This window comes from Vulpes lagopus, chromosome 11, assembly GCF_018345385.1.
Source record: "Vulpes lagopus strain Blue_001 chromosome 11, ASM1834538v1, whole genome shotgun sequence".
Classification (NCBI taxonomy): Eukaryota; Metazoa; Chordata; class Mammalia; order Carnivora; family Canidae; genus Vulpes; species Vulpes lagopus.
Window position 1 is genome coordinate 86,778,936 of NC_054834.1, and position 26,112 is coordinate 86,805,047.

Sequence of the window (26,112 nt, forward strand, 5' to 3'; positions counted from 1 at the left end):
AGGGCCTGAGCCGAAACCAAGAGTCAAGTGCTCAACCAATCCAGGCGCCCCTATGTGCTGATGTCAATCTGTAAAAACAGAGAGGCGTCTACTGAGTAGACTCGTTTGAATGGTGGGAAGGGGCAGAAAGGGACCATCAGGCAGCCTGGCCTTCCCTTGAGCCAGAGACTGCCCATCCCAGGTTGGACATAGTGATCCAATAAACTCTCTACCTTCTGGGACAGGTTACTGCAGGGAGAGTATGGTTAGACTTTAATACTAAAGCAATGGAGTGATTTCTGGACAGAATAACAGGAGTTCACACCCATGGGGAGTTTACTACGTGCCAGGAACCGTTCCAAGTGCTCAACATAAAGTTTGTAGCAGCCTATGGGGTAGGAAGGCTAGAATTCATGTTTTGCAGACAAAGAAAGACAAGTGTAGAGAAGCGAAGTAGCTTGTCTAAGGTCACACACTGGGAACTGTTGGAGCCACAATTCAGACCAAGCAGCTGGCATCAGATTTTGCTGTTCCCAGTCGCTCCCTCTATAGAACCTCCACCCATCTCTCTGGGAAATATTGTTGGCTAGCTTCACCCTTTTGCTTTTCTTCCGGATAAAATTCCTCACTCCATGAGGTCTATTTATTCGTACAGAGAGTGTGTAAACTAAATAGCTGAATTTTATAAAGCAGATTATATTCGAATGTACTGGGAGAGACCTGCTTTTGAAGGTCATACTCCAGAGGATCCCTTTGTAGAGCGACCGTTGCCTTGCAAATAGTGGGCACCTAATAAATGTCTGGTGGGTCGCACTAACTCCCCCAACTTGTGTCAGCGTTTCTTTTGGTGTATGAAGGATAATCAACATCAGGTAGGCATTACTAACTGGAAAGAACATTGGAGGGAAATTGCTCCTGAGAGCAAATGCAGACGGTGGAGTGATTAATTCGGTGAATCACCCAAGGAAGCAGGCGTTCTTCCAGCGTTGGCCCCGGGCTCCATGCCACTCTGCTCTGATGGGGATGCCAGCCCTCCCGGGGCTGCTGACAGATCGCTGAGGAGAAGGGTAGGTGGGGTGAGGCGGGGAGGGGGGGGGCCCAATCACAGGGGGCCTGCGAGCACAGCATGTGAGCTCCTGTCTTGAAGTGTCACAAGCTTCCGGGCCATTTCAGTCCAGTACAGTATCTCCTGTGTGACAACCTCGGACCTGATATCTCTATAGATCAAGGATCATCAGCTATTCAGAGGACACATTTATCTATTGCATCATTCGGGAGCAGATAACACAGGGTGGGGCAGGTCATGAGCTGGGTGTGATGCCCCCCCCCCCAGCCATTCAGCAGCTCTGGGGGGGCGGTGGGGGGTTGGGTTGGTGACCTGAGTAGAACACTCCTCTAGCTCAGGCCACAGAATTTGCAGATGGCTGGGAGGAAGCAGAATAGAGGGATTGCTATGCACCGTCACTTCGAGGGTCATCTTGGGTGCTGGCTGTCCACACGATTCCCCACACATAAACTCACATACATAACATACGTCACTTATCTATGCATGAGCTTATTCATTTATTCTACAAATATTCATTGGGCATTTGCTGTGTCCCAGGCCCCCTGAGAGGCACTGGAGATACTCCTATAAGATGGGCCCCTACTTGTAGAACTTTCTTACTTTAATCCAGGAATGGGAAACTGAGCTCTAAATAAAGCAGTAGGAGGTATATGTTGTTTTCTCTCAAAGATTTTGAGCTTGCAAATTCCCATTAGGAGTCATGAATGCCACCAAACGGCCTAAGGAATCTAATCCACTTGACCTCTAAATCAGTGAGTGCAGCAGGGAGGCTCCCTGTCTCTGGTAGGATTTCACCTACTAGAAGTTCTGTGACCCAAGGATATGGCCTCAAGGGAAAATGAATGATGAGTGCAGGGGCAGAGAAGAGAAGAGACATGCCCGCTCCCCTAGGGCTACACTCCAGGCGCTCCTACACTCCAGGAACTAGCGGATTGCTGGGAAACACGGCAGAGGGTGCTGGGCAGTTTGCTAAGAGGTGCAACTTGCTGTGATTAACCTGGTCCTGCTGGATGTTAGCATGAGGCCAGAAAATGGGGCATCACCGCTTGCTAGAACATTTTCCCCAGAAAGGACCTCGAGCCTGGTTTTAGATAAGCTGTGGCCTTGCTGGTGTTAATGGAGACCAGAGCTGGATTTATGATTCCCTCTATAACACATTCCTGAGGCATTTCCAGAAATGATTCCTCAGTAAAATATGTCTCACACAAAATATCCCCAGTGAGTGAAGCCATCCTCACCAGGAATGCAGCATAAAGAACTACAAACAATGACTTAATGATTCATTCCTGGGGGGCAAAAACTAATTCCTTAGACTTGCACACATTTCCTGAGGTCAGCTCCTGGAATGAGGTTTCGAAGTTGGGGGGACGGGGGGAGACCCCACAGATGAAGCCTTGGGAAATGGCCATGACAATGACACGGTAGGCAGTGTGTCAAATGAGATGGGAGCGGAGCATCAAGCATGGTCCCTGCCCACAGGAAACACTCAACACATGAAACTCCATTTTTGAGCGAGTCTGGCCTGTCAGGGCCAGGCATCTATCCCTGCTCCCAGCTTCCATGCTAACTTGGTGTGCGACCTGGAGCAAACGAGTCTCCCTCTCTGAGCCTCAGTTAGCTGGTCTGTGTCCCAGAGTGTTCTCAGCGTGTTCTGGAACCCCTGCAGGTTCTGTCTAATATCCTGACTCCTGGGGGAAGCAGGGGAGACAAAAGGCCTATGCCTGCCACCTGAGCAGTAATCTTCTGCTTGGCTTCTGGTACTGCACTCCTGTGCCATACCTCACTGGAAACCAAGGCTTCTGGGTCCTTGAAAAAGTTTGTAAACCACGAGTAATGTCTAAAGCCCCTTCCAGATCTAATGTTTTTCAGAGCAAGGGCTTGTGGCTCATCCTCCCTGCGGACAGATGTCGGTTGTAGACTAAGAGGTCACACCAGGCCCTCCTGCTCTTTCCCTGGACAGCCCTGTAGTTTCCCACCTGTGAGTGACCTTCCCCTTCACCCCCTGCCACCCCTCACCCCAGTGGTGCCCTGTGGAATCCTTCCTGTTCAATCCACACATTCCCTAGGATGCTTTCTTTGATCTCTGTGGTCATGGGAAACTCATTTCCTCTCCTTGGAATATCTCTGGCCTTCTGTCTACCCCTCTGGAGTATTTGCTTTTGGAGTCATTTATTGGAATATGTTATACCCTCTGCTTGGTCATAAGTGCTAGAAAGAAGCTCAGCCCTATGAACATTTGTTATGTAAATATTGGGTGCTCAATCAATGTTCATAGAAGAGATGACTGGATGGGGCCAAACAGCAGATTCTAGAATCTTCAGGTAAATTTTCATACCATTGGGCAAACTCAGGAAAAAAAATTTTAAATTTACTGATAATTGATTTTTTCCTCCAAATGAACGGGTGCATATATTTATTTCTAATCAGATCAATGAATTAATAATGACAGAGCAGAGCCTACAGCCTGCCTGATGTGGTAAATCAATCCTGAGAAGGATGCTTCCATGTGGCTCTGATAATAACTTCAGGAACCTGAGGGCAGGGGCTGAATTCAGACAGAGGGAGACACCCAGCAGAGCATTTATAAGCTCTTGCTTCTAAGTCAGAAAGACAGGTTTGAATACAGACTCCGACTTGGTCATTTTCTTAACTTCTAGGCCTCATTTCCTGGTATGTAAAAGAGGCATATAATTATAGTTGTTGGAGTTACTTTAAAGATTAATACAATAAAGCTTGCGGGAATGCCCTGTGTCTGGCACATAGCGAGCGCTCAGTATATACTAGCCGTCATTTAAAAGCAACAAGAAAACCAACATAATTAACAGAAATGAACAGAAAGCAACTCACGGCCATAAATTGCATGCGGTACCATGGTTATCTTTACAGGAAAACACGGGGGGGGGGGGGGCCTGAGGGTGCACGGCAGCTGAATTTCAAACCACCAGTGATTACTTAGGCAAGTGACATCCTGAGGCATGTCTGTGTCATGAGGATCCCTAAATGTAACAGTTTCCCTGAATTTCTCCCGTTCTCACGAGGACCTGCACAGCCCCCATGATCTGACCTCACTGCCATCACTCACCTCTCCACCTGCACCGCACTGGTCACCTGGCCCCTCGCAGGTCCTCTCACGCACCAGGGCATTCTCTCTGCGGGGCCTTTGCACCTGCTCTTCCTCTGCCTGGACCCCGAACGTCCAGCTACTCAGGTGGCTAGCTGACCCTCTGCCTCATGTCACTGCTCACAGGTCATCTCTTTAGAGAGAGCCTCCCTGACCTCCCCCCACCATCACCTTCACCTTGCCCTGCTTTGATTGTCTTCACAACTTTTGTCATCACCTGATGCTCTGTCTACCTGGTTGTTGTCTCCCTCCCGCACCTCGAGTGTAGGCTTCATGATACCTGGGACTGTGGTGGCTCTATTCACTGTGAGACCCCATCACCAGAACCCTGCCCAGCATGAGGACATCGAAGCTCAACAAAGAATGGCTGATGAAGGAAGGAATGGCTTTCGACCCTGGGGGACACGTTGGGATGCTACCCCTGATTCTTCCATCCATTTCTAAAATGTTCTCCATGAGATCCATGAAACTGTGTACAACCCACACATTCTGATCAAGACTCTTACCCTGTTAAAATATCAGGAGGAGGGGAGATCTCTACTGAAGTTGCATTGGTGCCTGAGGTGAGACTGTCGGTTTTTACAACGAAGAGCTTTACGGTTGGATTTATAGCTCCTGCCTAGGAAAACAAAACAAAACAAAACAAAAAAACAATTATATAATTGATATGGACAAAAAATAAAGATATCACATCACTGCACGGGTTTAAAACTGTACGAAAATGTCTCCATTACACCCATCCAATTATAATAATGAGACATGTTAAAAATTTAATGTAGTTAAATTTGATGAAAGAATGAACATAAGAGAGAGTCAAGAGATGCAACTTTTCATGTTCAGGCAGACACATATGTATTGACAGCTCAAAGCACTCCTGTTTAAATCACTAATGGTCATAACTTAACGTATTTGGTGCGAACAAGGATAAACTTTTTAAAAATCAATTTCATTATTTTGCAGATATGCTCTGACTCCAGAAGACAAGAAGTGTAATGGCTGACAACTAGAAGAATGCCTCGGGTTCAGCCAAAGACACAGTCCACCAGGAAGATGAGTTCACCTGAGCCAAGAGCCAATAACGTTAATTAAGAAGCCATCGTTTGCGCTCCAAGTTCACGTTTACCACGTTCGAGCTTTATAGTCCAAACGATGACAGAAAGCTACAGAACTTTTTTATAATACATATAGATCTTCAATTGACAAATTAGTTCGAAATAATATATTTTTAGCGAGAGCATTTTATGGGTCTTTTTTTTTTTTGCCAGTTTCACTCAAAAAATAACATTCCACTGAAAATACATCTCTATATTTAGTCCCTGATCTTTTTTTTTCTTTTAACTTCCTCTGTCTTCCTAAAATGGCAGCTCTTCGTGTAGCAAATTGAGTGAGTTGGTAAAAATAAAATTCCCTCTTCCCAAGTTACTTACGGCGAAAACATTTACTATTCGATTTTCCTATAGATGATACTGTGGCCGTTAATATCATGATCCTAGTGAAGGGTCCTGGTTGCCTTCTAAATCCCCCTCTTCCTCGGCTTACACTGCTTAACAAAGCTGTTCGATTTTCATAAATATGCCTCCCGAGGGGGAGAACAGCCTTGCAAACCAGGATGTGAGACCATTATTCCAAATGCAGGACGTGTGAAGCTCACATTAGTGCCAAATCTATACCAGAACCGCGGAAACCAGTCACGTATCGGTTAATTAGCAATCCAACCTGATACATAACTGAGCTTTTCAACTTCATCCAGGGCACATTCCAACTTCTACAAATAAGATGAGCTTGTGATTCAATGACAGTCTCTCCTTTCCTCCACTGAAACATTTTCATCCTCCCCTACCTCTTTCAAAAGCATTTTCTCCATCTTTTTCGGCTTGTCATTCCTCAAAGTTTTTGGAGAAATTACAAAACCTTAAATCACACTCTTTCCTGGGATAATAAAAATACTTTAAAATTGCCAGATGCTGTTGACTTCAGCAAGAGTAATCACAGCAAGCTGTTGAAGAGAGACTGACAATATTTTCATTAGCAGGAAAGGATTAAAATGAAACCATTCTCTTCCCATCAAATCGCGGAACCACTATGCGAATAGGAGCACAGACCTTTGGATATGGAATGCGCACAGTCTTTGGGTACTGCAGTGACTCGTCAGAGTAGAAGGAGTATTCAATAAGTGGGACTTCTGTGTCGTTAAATTGGGCATATGCTAAAAAAGTGCCTTTTGGAGACCACCACAGAGCAGAGTAGGCACTGAAGACTTCCTCTGAAAAAAAGACATAAATTGTTCTGTTACACGAAGTAGCTGATAAATTGGCTTTGGCATTCAAAATATTGTTCTCATTAGCTTTAGTAATTACAGTAGAGTTCAACTAATGAACCATTTTGCATTTGCTGGGCTTCCAAATTCAGAGTAATACAAATGAATAAAAATAAAATCTTCAAGGATAGATCTGGATTGTAAAAATAAGTAACCCGTTGGACCATTTTAGAATATTTTAGCACACAATATTTAATATAAGCTCTACATTTTTTTTCTTTATCTTATAATCCTCTAAATTTATGCCGCAAAACATACTAAAAGTAAATTTCACACAAGGGGCTGATTCTCCTTTCTAATTTTCAAACAGTCAACATGCCAGCATACTCTCCCCAACTGGGCTCAGTTTGTACTGTGCCCACAGGGTACTGGTGGGTGGTGTGTGGCTCCAGACTATCAAACTAATATGGTGCCCACAGTTTACTACGCTTGGCACAAACAGGGTGTGGGAAGGATGAATTTAGAATGACAAGGAGCTCCATGAGACCCCTATTGAGAAACGCCTCCTCGGCTTAGCCTAGAAACTAAGGACTCAGGCAGATTAACACGCTCCTCTGGTGCAGATGGTGATGGTAGGGGAAGAGGGTCAGAGAGTGAGGCAAATGAAAGGAAAGGTCTTGCTCTCCAGAACGCTGTTGGACTCATTCTCATTCTCTGGCAAATGTAGTTCTTTCCTATGTTTATTATGGAGTCTATTCATGGGACTTCCAATCTCTGGCTCCTAAAATGCCAAAACCTCTTTCACGGAGAGTTCGGGTAGACTGGATGGAGACTCCTAGTCCTTTATGCGGATTTAATCCACAAATCTCATATTCTGTTGCGCGTGTAAAGGTAAAAGCAAAAGCACAGAAACTTGAGTCTTAGAGTTAGGAAATCATCTGTCCCCATCACCTTTCTGATTCCTGGGGCTTCTTCCAAGTGCCTGTCTTCAATAATAAAAATAATGGTAATAGGAGTGGCAGTAATGGTAACAACAGTAACGATAATAACAAAATGTAATAATAATTATCATGACGAGCAACTATCATTTAATGAGTGTTAAACCATACACAACTGACATGTATTATCTCTGGTAATCCTCACAGTGGCTCACTGTGCAGGTGAGCAAGGAGGCAGGCAGGCTTAAAGAGAGTAAGTCATTGCCCAGGGTCACATGGCCAATAACCGATAGAATCAAGAATGAATCCAGACTTGTCTGGTTTGAATCCATGCTTCTCACCTCCATGCTCTATGTCCCTCCATGCCTATTTCAGGTCTTCTAGTAACAGAAAACCTACTGGGTCAGGCAGGCTACTCCAGCTTTATCTGTTTTCTGCCTGTGTCATTAAGTTACATTCATGTAGCAATTTAGAATTTATAAAACACCATCTAATTTAGTCCTCACAAAGATCCCTAGATGAGTCTATTCTATTCACATCCCATTTTACAGAGAAGGCAACTGAGGGGCTTAGGGAGAGTGAATGAATTGCCAAAGACAAGGCAAGGACACAGGCCTTGTGACTCGGAGTCAAGGGGTTTCTACTGGGAACTTCTTTAGATACTGAGTTGATGTCTCCTTCCTATGGCTTCTACTAATTGGTTCTAGTCTAAGATCAAGATGCAACTACATAAAATGAATACAATTACAGCAAGGTCATGGTTTTTAAAATTGCTTTTAAGTGCAGGCAGTAGGTAGTAGCTATGTTTCGAATTGGTGGGTATTTGCACTGAACACATTGTTCGACATCATGATGTATTAAAACCACCATCATAAAACTACTTCAGGTCAAATGCAAAAGTCCTGAGAACGAATAGCAGGGAGAAGGGAGCATAACAAAGGAGGAGCAGGTTTCCTGTCCTTCCTGATACAAAGCTGGTTGTGAGCACAAGTGTCAATGGCACCCCCGCCCCCCACTCTCTGAACCTCCCTCTTCTCCTGATACCTTCCGTCCAACCACTCTGACCTTCCTTATGTACTCCCTGGTCTTAATGCCCTCCACTGAATAGATCTGGATTCACTCTATAACAATTATCCATTGGTACCTTTGTCTCTCTCTCTCTCTCCAGCCTGAGTTCCCTGAGGGCAGCATTTGTCTCTGTGTCTCTAAAACCTGACACGGCACCTCATAGGTAGTTGGCACTCAGTGTGAACTGTGCTGAATGACCCACACCCTCAGGGTCAGCAGTGTCCATCTTTCAAACTTCTTTCTTTCTCTATCCCTCTTCATCCTCGCTCTCAAAATACTCATTCTCACCTCTGGGCAAGGTAAACTATACTCATACTTAAGAGTGAATGTCATGTGATTAACTTCATACTAGGAGATAAAATATTATTATTTTTACACGAGAAGACACTTACTAACTAAAGTAATAATCAATTAGAAAATCATGAAATAAGACAAAGGGAAAACATAGAGACATTGAGAGAGAGAAAGTCATTTGCGAACATGGGGTGAGGCAAGGGGCACAAGTTCCAGAGGGCAGGCTATTCTGGGAGTGTTCCTCCATGATACGACACATGGCCCCGTGTGGACCTTGCAGCTTTGTTTGTTCTTTTACTTATGAACCTAAAGATTCTCAAAATGTACTCTTTTAGTCTGATCCTGAACGAGTCTTCATGGCTGCAGTGGAGAGCTCCAGTGGGAGGATCGATCTCCAATACAGAGAAACAAGTGTGCCCTTTCCAAGTATGGATCATTCATAAATATATAAAACCAATTATAGGAACTTCTCCATAGGAACCAAAGTCCTGTTTTTTAGAGACAGGCCCACATTGGAACTGGGAAGCCATTCTTCCTTTTGTCATCAACATGCAAACTGAGATCTTTCCAGCTATTATCTACCTTAGAAAGGGCTCATAGTATTAGGTGTGTCCTTATCTTAGAGACATTCAGATGTTTCAAGGAAGGATGGGTTTGCAGCTTTGGGAAGAGGCTTCAAATAAATCCAGTTCACTTTGGGGACCCTGCAGGTTGTGCTGTGCTGTCCAATAAATGTTAAAGAAGGCTTTCAATTGCTAAGTGACCAGTGCTAGTAAATTTCATTAGAAGTTATTTCTGGGCCCCGGGGATTTATCCTTCTTTTAAAGTGATTTTTGTTGTTGTTGCTGCTGCTGTTATAATGTTAGCCATTTAATTGAACTTGACTTGAATTGGGTACGAACCAAAATTCAGTCATGAAGAAAAATTATTTTTTTTCTTTTTTAACTACAAGGAAGAAATAAGAGGATGAAATAAGGATGAGTACTTTATAAGCTTTAGGCAACCTTGCAAACAGTCTGGAATAGACTCAAAAGGCCTTTTACCTTGGCAACGATAGGCATGAAAAATGTTTTTCTAATATTTTCTAAAACTCTATCCTAAAATGGAGACTAATCCTCTTTAATATTTTTAGTTCTTTTTTCTTTTTTACCGATTTTTCCCCCTATAGCTTTCTAATTATTTATTCCTTCTTTAAAAACAGGAAATTATGATTTGTCCAAGTTAAAATGAACACAAATCCTCTGTAAAACAGATGCTTTCTTCCTCCTCTATTCCCCAACCTCCAGACAACATTTTGTCAGCTTTTGGAATGCTGTGGGAGTATTTAGCTTTCCTTAGTAACTCTCGGTTAGGTAGGCCCAGCTAAAGGAACATCTGATGTTAATCTCGAAGCTTTTATGCCCAGTAAAGCAGAAAAGCTACCTACACAGAAAGGCCCTTTGTAGGAGGAGCCGGAAGACAATAGGGGCATTGAGAGACAATGAGGACACAGGCGAAACAGGCTACTGCTGGCAAATCCTTGTTGGTGAGACACCTGGTATTATGAGTGCTAAAGAAATTTGATGACATTTTTAAAAATGCAACCTATTTTGAATGCCATTGAATTTCTCCATTTTAAAAGAAATGTTTTGTTTTGTTTTGTTTTAACTTACAGATTTTCTAATTTGAAAAAGCTTTAAAGTCTCTACCTTCATAAACCCAGTCAGTTATTCCATTGTATATTACATTTTCCTTCCCGTTCCATGTGATTCTCTGACTTGATGTATTTGGTTCATTTTTAACATAAACATCATTGTTCCAAACGTATGCCTAGAAATATTAAAAAACAGAGTGATAAGTAATAACCTGGTATAACATAACTTATCCTGGACTTAAAAAATATCTACCTGCAACAGATAGATATTTTTATCCTCAAATAATGCAATAATGCAAATAATGCAAATAATACAAATATGCAAATGTAATGATTGCCTTGGGTTATTCAATTTGTGCACAATAAAGAATCATTTACTACCCCCCACATTTAATTAATTAATTAATTAATTAATTAATTAACTTAGTTATTTATCTTAAAGATTTTATTTATTTGAAAGAGAAAGAGAGCACAAGGATGGGAAGCAGTGGAGGGATGTGGGGGAAGCAGAGTCCCCAATGAGCAGGGAGTCTGATGCAGGAATCTGATGCAGGGCTTTATCCCAGGACCCTGAGATCATGACCTGAGCTGAAGGCAGACACTTAACAGACTGAACCAGGTGCCCCCCCCTTCACATTTTTAAAATTATAAGTGTACATGCTATAACCCCCAAATAATTCCAGAGACACTCAATATATTAAAAAGCAGCAGCTCACAAACACCACTATTTGGATGCTAGAGTGTATAAGAAGACCCAAGAGCCTGACCACTTCTACCGGATAAGGTGTGCTTCACATTGTGTTCTGGGGGTGGTGAGTTGAGGGAGTGCAGTTGATGTTGCACTCAACATCACAGAATTGCACAGAATTGCTTCTGCAAATGGTCAGCCTATCTTCCTGTTTAGATTCTTTGGTACTTCTGACATTCTCCTAGCACTATAAGACATGAAGGTATATCTACAGTGACACAGAGAAGGTCACAGAACTAGCAGGAAGCAGGTATAGGCCTCAAAAACAAACAAGCAAGCAAACAACAACAACAAACTGAATACAACAGAAATTAGAATTTAGGAGTTGAGTGGGCATTTTTTTCCAGTAAGTAAACAATTCAGAAACTTTCAGGAATTGTATTTTACTGTGTTAGACCAGTAAAATGCTATTTTAGGCAATAACACTATCTTTGATAGTCAAGCATTTGCTTCCTAAGTGTCTGCTCTGTATCAGGTTATGTAGCTTCTGCATGTGAGAGCTTTGGGCCATTATTTTTTTCCAACAATGGAAGAGACTTACTAACCAATTTATGACCCTCTGGTGACCATGTAATCCACTGTGTGTTGTTTGGAATTTTTTCTGCTGTTATCAGCTGCCTGAAAAAAAGATAAAAAGAAACATTACCAAATGAATACATCACAGTGGGATTTTTAAAAAAATATTATTACACTAAAAAATCTTAATAGCTTTTATAAGGAAGTTACTGACCTTTTCTTTAAGTCATAAATGTCGTATGAAGCTGTGTAAGAATGCCTCCATTGCTATAAAAGAAAACAGATATTTCAGGCTTCTGTGATTCTTGATAGTTCAGCCACTTGCTATAGGAGCACAAGATGAGATGTAAAGTAAGAGAACACTGTATAATTTTCGAATTTTATCATATCTTGTAATTCCTATCTTAATCCTCAGAATTTTGGAATTAGGAAGAGAGTCTTAGAGACCATCTAGCATAAAATCCTCTGGACTTCATCTGTAACCTAGGTCTGGCATTACTCCTGCCAAGGAAACTTCTCAGGATCACAGTGGGCTGATGTGCTGCTTCATGGCAGGCATTACTCCTAGCATTTACCATAGTATGTTAAGTCCACCTATCTACGAAAACACAAATTTTTACTTTTCAACCATTTCCCTGACAAAATATTTAAAAGGTAATGTGGAGAAATGCTTACTTTCCTACTTTGATTATGAAAGTATAAAGTGTTACAGATTTTTTGAAAGCCACCTGGCAATATATATTAACATTAAAATATATATTATCTATATTTTAAACAGCCATCTCAAGAATCTAAAAAATGGAAAGCAAACCAAATCCAAATAAATGAGAAGAAAAGAAGTAATAAAAGTAAAAGAGCAGTAATCAAACAGAAAATGCACAATAGAGAAAAATTAACAAAGCCCAAAATGGATCCCTTGAAAAGATGAATAAAATTGCTAATACATTAAGAGTGGGTGTGGGGGGGAAGTATGAATGACCAATATCAGAAAAGAAAAATGAGATTAAAATAGGATTAAAAGGTTTTAAGACTCTATTATAAATGTTGTTTTGCCGATAAATTTAAAAGTTAAAAATGGGATAAATTTCTTGGAAAAGAAGTTATCAAAACTGAGACAAGAAAAAATGGAAAATCTGTATAGTTTTATATCTAAAACCACATTGAATCAATAAATAAAAACATCTGTACAAAGGAAGCTCCAAATCCAAATAACTTTACCAGCAAACTCCTTGTTATTTAACTAAATGAACTAAAAACTTACACATATACAAAAACCCTCCACACAAATTTTTAGTTTTATTCATGATTGCCAAAACTTAGAAGAACCAAGATGTCCTTTCATAGGTGATAGGTACACAAACTGTGGTCCATTCAGACATTGGAATATTATTTAGCAATGAAAAGAAATGAGCTATTACATTACAAAAAGACATGGAGTCACCTCACATGCATATTGCTAAGTGAGAGAAGCCGATCTGAAAAGGCTACATATTGTATAATTCCAACCATTCTGGAAAAGGCAAAATTACGGAGGGGGTCAAAAGATCAGTTGTTGCTAGAGGCTTGGAGGAAGGGAGGAGGATGAAGAGTGGGAGCACAGAGAATTCTTAAGACAGTGAAAATATTCTGTATGATACTGGAATGGTGGATACACGTCATTATACATCACAGATTTGCCAAAACCCATAGAATGTACAACATAAAGAATGAACCCTAATGTAAACTATGGACTTAATTAGTAATAATGTATCAATAATGGCTCATCAGTTGTAACAAACATTCCATACTAATGCAAAATATTAATGATTGGGGAAACTGGGAGGTGGGGGGGTGATGAAGGAGTGCATGGGAACTCTGAATTTTCTACTCATATTCCATAAATCTAAAGCTGTTCTAAAAAAATTTAGTGTATTAGTTCAGAAATAAATGAATTAGGGCTATGCCAGATAACTTGGAAAAAGTTCCACTTGGTATCATTGAGTGAGAAATGCAATTTGCAGAAAAGTATGGAAAACAGGATTTTATTTTTTTATAGAATAAGCAATGACTAAAAGAATATCTATCATCATACAATTATTTGAATAAGGGCGAAAATATAAAATATGGAATATATATCCTAGGTTCTAAACATGTGATACCTGGGGAAAGGTAAAAAAAAAAAAAAAAAAGGAAAAAAGAAAGGACTTGAATATTATATATATATATAAGTATAATATATATAAATTCAATACATAAATACATAATATATACACATATATACAGATTTTATTTATAAAAAATTATGTTTACATGTGGATGCATTCATACATTAAATATACTTTAAAAGAAATTATGTTTTTATGTCTGTATTCCCCACTATATTCCTAGATGTAAGAAATTGTTTCTTATTCATCTTTAAAACTCTGGGGACTTGTCTAGTGCAAGCCACATAGTCTATGTTCAAGAAATAAACCAAACTAACATAAAAATAAAATTTTACTTATAAAAGTGAAGCAGACGAAATGGGTAGCCCAAGCGTAACCAATTTGTGTAACGACAGAACTGAGACACAAGCCAGAGGTTCTAATCTTGAAGAGTATTTCTCATTTGTCATTTATCACCCTCCTATCCTCTCATGTCAACAATTATGTATTAAGTCTCTACTTTTTGCAAGTCATACATTTTTTTTTTAAATCCTGGATTATTTTGACGCAATCCATTCTCGTTTCTGGGAAAGCTCTGAATGCTCTACTTGTAAGAGCCAAAAGGTATGTTACAGGCTAAAAATATTAAGAGGTTTAAGAAGGTTTGAGATCACTTGGGATGACAGATCCATCATGAGTTGCGAAAGGAAACCCAAAATGTTTTTGTTCATTTCATCTTTTGAAACAGACTCATCCATCTATTTAGGTTATAAACTTTGGGAACTATGCTCTGTCAGGCATTACTGGATAAGACAGGCTCACTCTCCTTGAGGAGTTCATAGTTGAATGGGGATTTGGACAAATAAATACAAGAAAAGAATCACAAGACATATATAACAGAGGTAAGTGGGGAGAGGTAGGGATCATAAGTTAGGCCTTAGGGAGGTTAGCAAGGCTGATGGAAAAGTTGATTGTTAGACTGAGTCTAAATAGCAAAGAACTGTCACCAGAGATGGGGTTAAAAAGGCATCACAGCCGAGATACGTTGAAGCACAAAGTTAGGAAAGATTATGTTTAAGAGCACAAGCTTTGGAGTCTTCTAACCTGGATTCAAGACTGGCTATTCACTGAATGTTTGTTGCTGGCCCTCTACCATTCATATGTTGAAATCCTAATCCCCAATGTGATGATATTGGATGTGGGGTCTTTGGGAGGTAACTAGCTCATGAGGGTGGGGCCCTCATGAGTGAGATTAATTCCTTTATAAAAGAGACATCAAAAATATTCCATGTTCCTTCCTCCAGTTGAGGACATGAGGAAGATGTTCAACTATGTTCCATGAAGCGGGATGTCACTAGATGCTGACTTTGCTAGCACCTTGACCTTGGGCTTCTTTGTCAGCTTCCAGAGCTATGAGAAATAAATTTGTTATTAACCCACCCAGTCTATGGTACTCTGTTGTAGCAGCTCAAATGGAGCAAGACAAGTCTCTACCATGTAATAGCAGGCAAGTTTCTTTCTAAGCTTCAATTTTTCTCTTTAGGAAAATGGGGCTAATATCAGCAATGATCTCATGAAAAGTTCATGAGGATGCAAGTGAAGTGCTGAGCAGAGCCCTAGAATATTGTGAACATGTCATAGTTGATGCAACTACTATCTCTGGGGCATTTAGCAGTGAATGGAGATGCTGGGGGAACATCTATACCAAGCTGCATAGTACTTATTTATTTATGTTTTCACTCACTTGCTCCCTTACTTGTTTGCAGCCACAATCTAGAAGTAATATTGTTCTTTCTGAAAGCAGTGACTCTGTCATGGAGAAGCCATAGAGTAGAATCTAAAGAATATTTCACAGTAGACTTCCAAAGAATTAGAATAGAACTAGACTTTTCTTTTGAAAAGATTTTGGATAGGTTTATTGAGACTTGATTAGTCAACTGGAATAATATCAGCATGTGATAAATGATGCAACTATGATTAATTCTGGAGCATTAAGCAACAAGTAGAAATTATGAGTTGCACATTTATGCTGTACAGAAAATTCTACTGGATAGTCTAAGAAGTAAAATAGAAGACAGAGTGTTCTACTTTCACTCATCTTATAATTTGGTGTTCTGCAATCAAAGGTACGAAGAGAAGAAAATAAGCTAATGTGATAGAGAGTGAATGGTGGACTATGGGAGAGCAGAGTGGCAGGCGGCAAAGTTAGGTAATGCAATCCAAGGAAGCCTGGACCTGAATTACTAAAAAGGGAACACTGTATGATAATCAAGAGAGGAAGGTTCCAGGAGGAAGCAATAGCAAGTACTTAGCCTTTAGATGGGAATGAATGAGGCTTGAGAAAACCGAAGAGTGGCGCCCTTAAAGCTTCTTTGGATCACTGAATCACCAGAAGCCCTTAAAACTACCCAGGCCTGGGCCCTGCCCATCACGGTGCTAAAATAGTTGATGTGGCGTAGGCTGCAGACATCTCTATTTTTAAAAACCTCCATAGGTGATTGATTGCAAGGTTCAGCCAGGGCTGAGAAGCACAGGCCAAGCATGTTGAGTCCAGAGAGACTAAGAGATGATGGATTAGCAAGGGTGGAACTGAGGTCCAATCACACAGGCTTCTAAAGATGCTGCGGTTAGAGTTTGTGTTTTATTCTGAAAGTGACGGGAAACCACTGATCATGAGAGCTTAAGCATCGGCATGACATAATCGAACTTAGGTTTTAAAAGGAGCACTCTAGGTACTTCCTGATGGCCCTGGGATGAAGGGAATAGCAGGTAAACAGCAAAAGCAGCTAACCGCACATGTAAACTCCGGTGACCCAACAAATACGAATTACCAGTGATGGTTGTCCAAATAAAGTTCGCAGTGAAATACAACCATTAGTATATGCCACATGGCGCTTATTGACCTTGGCCAAATAATAAATTGAGCTGGTTTTTACTCTTCTATGTCTACCTTAACCTCATAGTCTTTATATATTTGTTCTTAACACGGGCAATTGTTATTCAATGGTTCTGGACCCTGGTTGCTCATTCAAATTTAAAAAAATGATGTCAGCTTCACTCCAGAGGCTGTAACTTACTAATCTGGGGATTGGACCTGGCCACTGGGAATTTTTAAAGGCTACTCAAGTGATTTTTAAATCTATGGACAGCAATAAAAACCACTGAATTAAACAATCCATTAATTGGGAACAGATGTGTTAAAGTTGGCCTCAGATTCTGATTGGCTCCTAGCTGATAGGTTTAGTAGAACAGAGAATCTTCCATGTCCAGGAAATGGAGCTGGACACAGTGAGTCCAGGGTAAATATTATGATTGAAAATCACCATATCACAATGGGAAATGAAGTAGGAGATGGTTTTCTTGGCCTGAGTATAGAAGTGCTGGGGTGTGAGATAAGGCTCCTCAGTATTTATTATTTATTCTAGAATAAAAAGGCAGAGGTGGGGATCCCCAGCTTTATATTTTGTTTTCAATGCAGAATACCCCTACAGGTCTTTAATCTTTCCTACAAGTTTCAAAACTTCCTATACTTGACAACTGTTGTTAAATCCAGGAATAACTAAAAAGCTACAGTTAGCTCCCGGCAGTTTGCAGCCAGCCTAAACATGAAGAGGATATGTGGTTAAGCTTTCCTGAGGGGGGGGGGGGATCTGATGTTGGGCTGAGGTTCCCCCTTTAGAATGGTTTGTATATGGTGGGACCCAAAGACTGCAAGGTGGTGAGTCCATTTGCAAAGTCTCTTCTGGAGGATAGGAAGGATAACTCTTTTTATTCTTTATTATTATTTTTTAATAAATTTATTTTTCATTGGTGTTCAATTTACCAACATACAGAATAACGCCCAGTGTTCATCCCGTCAAGTGCCCCCCTCAGTGCCCGTCACCCATTCACCACCATCCCCCGCCCTCATCCCCTTCCAGCACCCCTAGTTCGTTTCCCAGAGTTGGGAGTCTTTATGTTCTGTCTCCCTTTCTGATAACTCTTTTTAAAGTAAATACTCATTGAGAGTTTTACTTTATGTAAAGCTGAGACAAAGGAAATCAGGTATTGTGTTGCTGGCTGCGTAAGTTGTACATGTAAGCTTGCTTTTGTTTTTTATTTTTTTGTAAGCTTGCCTTTAAATTATAAGTTCTCTTGTATTACCTTATGCTTTCAGTATCTATAGGGTATTACTCATACTTTTTAGTATTTGAAAACATTAAAAATGAACTTCAAGTGTTGGACTTATCTTTTATGAATGAGAATAAGCTATTTTCCCTTAAGGAGCTTTTAGTGCCTATGACATTATTTAGGTGTCAATCTTTTTTTTTTTTAATTTACATTTTGTTAGTTAGCATAGAGTGTAATATTGGTTCCCAGAGTAGAAAACCGTGATTCATCACCTATGTATAACACCCACTGCCCATCACAAGTGCCCTCCTCAATATTCATCAGCCACCTAGCCCATCCCCCCCACACACCTCTCCTTCAACCCTCTGTTGTTCCCTGTTGTTAAGAGTCACTTGTACTTGAGTGTCAATCTTAGGTATTTGTGGACTTGAAATCAGTTATAAAATAACCTACTCATAAGATTCCTTAAATGTCATAGTAAGATAGCATTTCTTTTACCTTCACATAGTTGTACTCTAAGAGAATAAACTGTCCATCAGGAGACACTGAATAATCATTTATAGAGTGTTCAAATTCCTCCTGTCAAGCAAGTGGAAAAAAAGAACAATTGAACAATTACATTTAGCGATCATTATTGAGCACTTACTATGTACAGGGTAGGGTTCAACATGTGGCTTATGCCACGGGAGCTCCCAGAAATGGCACATTCCCCCACACAAATGACCACAATGGAGGATATATGGTGATCAGAATTTGAGAACCAGGGAGGGAAGAATTCTTTCTAACCCAGGAAAGACCACTGTGAGGGTAGAGATCAGGAAGAGAGAGAGAAGTTTCCTGGTAGAGGGAAGAGCAACAAAGCAGGTGTCAGAAAGGGCATGCGTATTAAGATGATCCAGAGGTTAGGCGTAACCTGAGTACAGCATAGGGTATGCCAGGCAACGTATAAGGTGAGAGGGCATAAAATTAGAAAAACAGCTGGGACTTAAATATAAGAAGTGGAACCATAAAACCACTTTTTGCACATGGATGTGATACAATCTTGTCTGTCTTTACAAAGACGCCCTGGTGACATGGTGGCTGACATGAGATGAGAGGGGTTGCATCAACCCTGGACTTGGGCAATGCAGCAATCTCACCTCCAGAATGGAGATAGGGACACAAGTACTAGAGCGCTAACAGATTAAAAAGGCATTGAACCAGGACTCTACAGTGGAAACAGAAATCCGAGGGACACTTGACACTGCAGAGAGAGAAACGATAGGGTTTGTTGAGTATCTCTAAATACAGGGATGGTAGAATCAGGAGGATTCTGAGGATTTGAGGAGTAGAATTTCACTTTTTAGTCTAAGCGACTTGGAGGGGAGCATTGTTTACCAAGATCGGGAACTCAGGAAGAGAATAGGGTGCTTTCAGTTTTCGAGGAGAGTGAAGGGGAAATAACTAATTGAGCTTGGGATACTGAGTTGAAAATACCTGCAGGACATGGGTGGGCAGGAGCAAGGAAGCTATTATTAGAAATAGAGATTTCGATCTCAGCAAGAGGTTAGTGTTGAAAGTGTGCATCTGAGAATCAAGGCCCCCCCACCCCCCCCACCCCCCAAAAGGAGAGCCTTGATGCTGTGGAAGTGCATGAAATTTGCTGAAGGAGAGCGGGCAAACTGCGGAGAAGGGCCAGCAAGTGAAGACAGAGCCCTGACAAGGGCACTTACGCTTAGGAGTAGGGGCAGAGGAAGAGGAATCGTCAAGGGAGACTAGAAGGTAGCCAAGGCAGGGAGCATTCCAAGAAGGAGAGAAAGATCCACTGTGCCATATGCTGCAGAGAGAGTTCAACAGGATGAGAAATGATAGTACTCATGATTTGAAAGGTTATGAAAAAAAAATCCTCAGAATTTCCTTAAAGTATGAATGAATTATGCGATCAAACATACAAAGGTACTGTTCTCCAAGAAAATGGAGCTGTTTCCGTATTCAGCATTGAATAGCAAGATATTATTTTCTTGTTTGTAGAGGTATTCGTGATCTAAAAAAAGAAAATGGCCAGATCAGTATTTCAAGTTGTGATTCAAAATCCTCAGAAGCTAAAGATTATACAGAAAAAAAAAAAACCTAAGGTTTAAGCTCACACCAGCACTAAACAAGCATTTCTAAGTTGGAAAAACATTACGTGATGAATATTACACTAGTGTGCATCCATTTTCCCATCATTATTGTCAACGTTTCAATTCACTTTTAACTTTTTATAGTCCATAACAAAGAAATACTGAGGTTTATTTTCTTTTGTACCTGTAAGTAGGAAAAAATACTCTCCCATATGGTTTAACAAAACAAGGATATCTTTCTTCTCAGGATATCTTTCTTCTTCACAAAAGCACCCCAGGACCTAACTAGAAGGAGCACAAGCATAAAAGTCTGTCCCCTCCCCCGAAAAGTCCTTACCTGAAATCCAACGCAAAGAGTAGAATTTCAGCCTAAAAGTATTTTTTAAATAATCAGTTAGAGTGTAAGTTCTGCGACTGTCAGCTGCAGCATCATCTGTTGATTAAAAAAAAGAGCCAAATGTTCAGTAAGATGGAATAACCTAAGTTTGGGATAAAACAAACAAATGGATCACTACAGTATACACTGGTCAAAAATGCAGGAATTACGCTCATAAAATGCAAAACACATTCTGAAAGATCTCAGGCTGGGTGGATGGGGTAGAAATGCACTGAAGTGTTAAAGCATATGTGAGTGCTGTGTCTCTCTGAGCTATATTCGTGCCTGGCTTAGTGAGCCTCCCTATGAAGGTCTAGATTCACAAGATCCAATGGAAATATAAGGGAGTACATTTTCTAGTAGCCATATTTAAAGATTTGTAAGGTGAAAATAATTTTAGTAGCATATTTTATTTAGCCCAACAGACTCAAAATATTATCATTTCAACATGTAATCAATATTTAAATTTTATTAATGAGCTTTTTCACATTCTTTGTTTTTATACTACTTCTTTGAAATCCAGTATGTCATCTATGATTACAGCATGTCCCAATCCGACTAGGCACATTCCCGGTCAGTAGCTATGGGTGGTCATGTAGTGGATGGCACAAGGCTAGACCGCCCTTTTAGGCCTGAAGGTTCACTTCCAAGCGCTCTTGCTTTGCCGGGACCTTTCAGACTGCTGATCGCATAACTCACTGATCTTTGTTTCTATGATGACCTTTCCTTGAACTTGGGGGGTGGTGGTCTATGAAACTCTCCTTTGGATTCTAGGGCACTTCACTTCTCCTGACCTCTGACCCTTAATTTTCCATCCCCCTTTGACTTTATTTTTCTCTATTAACCTCTAAGGTAGAAATGCCCAGGGATCCCTGGGTGGCGCAGCGGTTTGGCGCCTGCCTTTGGCCCAGGGCGTGATCCTGGAGACCCGGGATCGAATCCCACGTCAGGCTCCTGGTGCATGGAGCCTGCTTCTCCCTCTGCCTATGTCTCTGCCTCTCTCTCTCTCTCTCTGTGACTATCATAAATAAATTAAAAAAAAAATTAAAAAAAAAATAAGGTAGAAATGCCCAGAGCATCAGCTTCTTTGCCCTTCTCTGCCTCCATTTCTCCTAGAGGACTCTAGAGAATATGACTTCCTGGGCTTCAGGCATATTTTCCATTTGAATACATGACAAAACCTATACTCATTACCTTAGCCTTCCACACCCCACACTCACATTTCTGGTGCTGTGTTGGGCCTTTTTAGTTGACTTGTCCCAATCTAACCCTAGACTTACCTTGTCTAAAATAATTCCTTCCAAAATAATGTTCCCTATGGGATTTGTGTGGTTTTAGATTCTGTTACTGGAGATCCAAATTCAAAGTCTGAAAATCATTTTTTTTTTTTTTTTTTTTTTTTTCTGAAAATCATTTTGATGTCTCCCTCTCTTTTACTACCACCTGCATCCAATTTTGTCTTTTCTGTCTTTGCCTCTCTTCCTCAGCCTCTTCCCTGCAGCATCTCCAACTGCTTTCCGGGCTGTCACAGTACTCCACCCGCCAATTCCCTCCTCTCTCATGAAGACTTCAATACTGCCTCCTTTGACTTCTGCCCTCACACTACTCATTTGGCTTTTGTAATTAATAACTTGTGTTAATGACTATTTTTCCATGCCTACCAGTGTGGTGTACTCAGCTAGGCCACGTATTCATTGAAGAAAGGGCCTTGGGTTGCTGTTTGTTTGTCTATTTGTTTTTCATCAACTTAGTACCTAGCACGGGTCTATGCCATAGTAGGTACATACAGTTTTTGTTGATGACATAGGATATCATCCTACAAGCCTGACGAAGCCAGTGTGATTCGCCAATCACGGAGCCTCCACTGATGACGAACAGTCTAAGCAGGTTTTCCATATACTCTACTCTTTCCACATACTCACAAACATATGCTCACAAAATCAGCCACCATTATAACTTTTCTATAACTGTTCTTACTCTTTTGGGGATTGAAAAGCCAGTAGCAGCTTCTCTTGTTAATTTTTTACAGAGTGTGGAAAGGCAATTCTCTCACAGGAAATGCTCTTTCAAAAGATGTTCTTAAGATCTTATTTCTTTGGATCTTATCTGATAACGTAGCCTTGTTATCAAGTCTTGTACAAAACTATCGTAGCCTTGTACAAAACTTTCCTTTTCAAGGACAAAATTGTTACCCTTTATTACTTTATTGACTTTGTTTAAGCCTAGTTTGCTAAATAAGTAAAAGATTTAAAAAAAAAAAGCAAAAAAAAAAACCTTTGTATTTTTTTTTTTCCACTTCACGCCTGCATTTCACCCTGGAAAATTAGCAAGATGTTTGTTTTTGTTCACAGAGATACAGCAAATGGGTAGAACCAGCCCTTGGACTTGCCAACTTTAAACAAGAAGTAAAGCCCTGTGCTACAGAAAATATTTGAAACTCATATTGGACTAAAAAACCACAGATCTATAGGTTTATCCACAAAATACCCTCAACTGTTTGTATTCGTCCAATCATCTTTGATACTTCAAATGGCTATAAAGTGAGTACTGTTTGAAAAATACTGTGGAGGACATATACCCTGCAATCAAGAGCTATTAGTCTAAAATGGACGCAAAAGACATTCTAAAATTAGTACAACCCAAGATATAAATGGTTCACAGTCCTGTATTACCTTCTGATATAGGTATCTAGATAGACCTATTTATATAGAACAAATTACACACACACACACACACACACACACACTTATATTGCAATGAACTGAATGTGTCCTCCAAAATGGCTATGTTGAAATCCTAACCCCCAATGTGATGGTATTGGGAGATGGGACTTTTGGGAGTGATTAGGTCATGGGGGTAGAGCTCTCATGAATGAAATCAGTACCCTTAAAAAAAAAAAAGAAACAAACCCAGAGCTCTCTTGTCCCTTCCATGTGAGGACACAGGAAACAGGCCCTCACCAGACACCAGACACTTAATCTGCCAGCACCTGAGACTTCCCAGCCTCCAAAACTGTGAGAAATAAACATCTATTGTTTAAGCCACCCAGCCTATGGTATTTTTGTTAATGCAGCCTGAACAACCTAAGCCTTATATATAAAGTAAAACAGACATATCAACTTAGGACATCTTTCACTGACTCTTGATTGTGTAAGGAGAGAATTAACTGAGTACTTACAGCAGACTTTGTACAGTGTTATCTCAATTAAATGCTATCTCATGGAAGGGTAAATGCCTTGGTTTCTTAGGATAACACACCTAAACCTAGGATACTAAAATAATTGAGGCAAAATTCCCTGTGGCATCATCTGCTGCCCAGGGTGCTACCCCTCATGTTCATGATGCATGACTCACTGAGCACTTTCCCCTCCCCTGTCCCAGACAACGCTGAGCTCATTCTCTCATCGGGCCACAGCTTTCCTAAGCCCGTCATGTCTACCATGTTTGGGCTCCCTTCTGCTCATAATGGGCCCAGGATGATTTTAATCCATCTACTGATGTCCCAGATATCAACACTGATGCCACACTCTTGCTACGACCCAGGACATCTGTGAAGGCCCAGGCCGCCTTTGGTTTGTGTCAGGCTCACTCAGCCACTTTACAATGACCCTGCGAGCTGCTTTCCAGATCCTGGCTACCCGATCCCGGAACAGTGCTGTTGAATTGGAGCAAATCAAGCAACAAATGTTCCTTGTTTTTTTTTTTTTTTTTTTTGCCTTGCCATTTGATAAGCAGTGCACATTGGAAGATACTCTTGAAACATCTAGATAAGCGAGTTCTGTGAGACGTGAGTGCCAAGTCCAGGTTTTGACCTTTAGCAAGTTCATAGTTTGTTGCCAAGTTACAACCTATTCTGTAAAACACTTACAGGACATGCTCATGTGTCTTCTCCTTTGCCTACTAGCTCACTGACAGGGCACTGCTGTGGCAACAGATGAAGGTCTTTGGCTGCTTGTGTTTTCCTGGTGGGCCTGGGACATGTCGTTCACTTGACTTATCAGTTCAAAGCATTGTGCTAGCCAAGTAAAGCAGTTAATCATATGTTACCCATCAGCTTATACAGAAACTCTTAGATCCGTGTCTTCTTTAACTTCAAAATCAAAAAAAGGTTAACAACTTTAGGTTTTACTTTTTTGGTGAGAACAGCTATTGGGTTGAACCACCTGAAAATGTCATTTCTATCAGACAAAAATGATAGAATAGCAGTATTTAAAATGATTCAACCTAATAACAAATACCATACATCAAAGTGTATGGTATCCTAACTCGTTCTTGTTGTAGGATCAAAATCACTTCTGAATAAAAGTATTTCCAAAATGTTAAGATCCAAGTAAGGAAGTAGTGTAGTTTCATGGAATAGTCTTGCCTTGACCAGTTGTTACTTTATGATGGCAGGATTTTTTGAGTATTTTATATTCATTAACAATAAACTTTTTTTTGTCTGTATTTGACTATGATATGTAATATTTCTACTTCACAAAGATAAACTGTTTTGGTAAATAAGTGGCTAATGAAATGCAACTAAAAAAGAAATGTGCTCTTTATGGCTCGTAAACTCATTAAGTTGTTAAACACAGGAAAAAGATTTCTGGTTATAGAGTTCTTGTGTTCCATATGGTAATCAGTTAACATTTTGTATTGATGCTAAAGAAATGAAACGAGTGTTGTTTTAGAATTTGCCACAGCAAAATAGCAGCCTTGACATAGGGACAGAGGAAGCAAAATCGAGAAGGCAGATCATACCCTGGATTATCCAGGAGCATATGCAGGCTACCACCCATCTGAATTGATCCAACAAATACCAATAAAGTGTTGGGTCCCTGGTGGCTTTGAAATCACAGAGCCTGGATTTCAGCCTAGGTCTAATTCTTGTGCCGAGGCCTCAGGAAAATTACTGAATCTTTCAAAAACTCAACTTTTTAATCTATAAAACAAGAACATGGCATTGTGTAGCCCATGGGGCCTTGCCATGGTTAAGTGGGACAATGTATATAAAATGCTTAGCTTAGGACGTAGAATTTAGGAAGCTCTCGAGTTATGTTACACTATTTATTGTTTTGTTCCAAGCATGTACCAGGCAATCAGGATACAGACACGATAGAGTCTCTCCTCTCAAGTCCCGAGCAGTGGGACTGAGTTTAGGACCTTACCTGCAATAAAGTAATCATTCAAATAATAAGTTTCATTATGTTCATATCCTAAACGATCCTAATAAGACAGCAGAAGAGCAACACACTGAGAAAACATCTAGGATAAGCACGATCTAATCATTTGCTAAGTGCTAATGAACAACACTTCCTCCCTTGGACGTGTTTCATGCCAATCCCGCTTCCATAGTGGAAGTCAGCGGTTTACAGCATGGAAGTTAAACACCGACCCGTGTGGACTGAGAGGATTTGTGAACAGTGATTTTTTTTGGGTTACTAACACAGGATACATTAGACTATAATCACAATTGCCAGATTCATCTCGATGAAAGAAGCACCCCAGGTACATCAAGTGACCGCTGATAAACGTGCGACCAAGGAGCTGGAGCCTCTAGAACCCGAGACTGTGTCCTCCAGGCATTTATTTGGAAGATCAGGGTGTCAGATGACCAAACTTTCATTAAAAATACAATCACTGTATTTTCCAAAGTCTACTCTGAAAGGCCAAACGGATGGTACAATGCATATCCCCCAGAATAGCAACAGTTTGGGATAAAGGGAGCACCGCAGTAGGAGGCTGTCTGCCATGACTCCAGCCTCAGCTCCTCCTCCCCTCATATCACTCCTCTCTATC

The 26,112-nt window shown here is 40.6% G+C and overlaps 1 protein-coding gene across 2 annotated transcripts in view; it reads right to left on the reverse strand.

Moving 5' to 3' along the window:
- The window catches only part of DPP4 (dipeptidyl peptidase 4), a 78,972-nt gene that overhangs the window by 35,434 nt on the left and 17,426 nt on the right, over positions 1–26,112 (reverse strand). For both annotated transcript variants that reach the window (XM_041773764.1, XM_041773765.1), the window contains exons 3-10: positions 20,293–20,388; positions 19,785–19,876; positions 18,352–18,432; positions 11,835–11,887; positions 11,650–11,722; positions 10,412–10,532; positions 6,269–6,429; positions 4,673–4,785 (exon numbers count right to left, since the gene is read on the reverse strand). In XM_041773764.1, the coding sequence (XP_041629698.1) occupies positions 4,673–4,785; positions 6,269–6,429; positions 10,412–10,532; positions 11,650–11,722; positions 11,835–11,887; positions 18,352–18,432; positions 19,785–19,876; positions 20,293–20,388 (790 nt within the window). The remainder of the gene's footprint in view (positions 1–4,672; positions 4,786–6,268; positions 6,430–10,411; positions 10,533–11,649; positions 11,723–11,834; positions 11,888–18,351; positions 18,433–19,784; positions 19,877–20,292; positions 20,389–26,112) is intronic.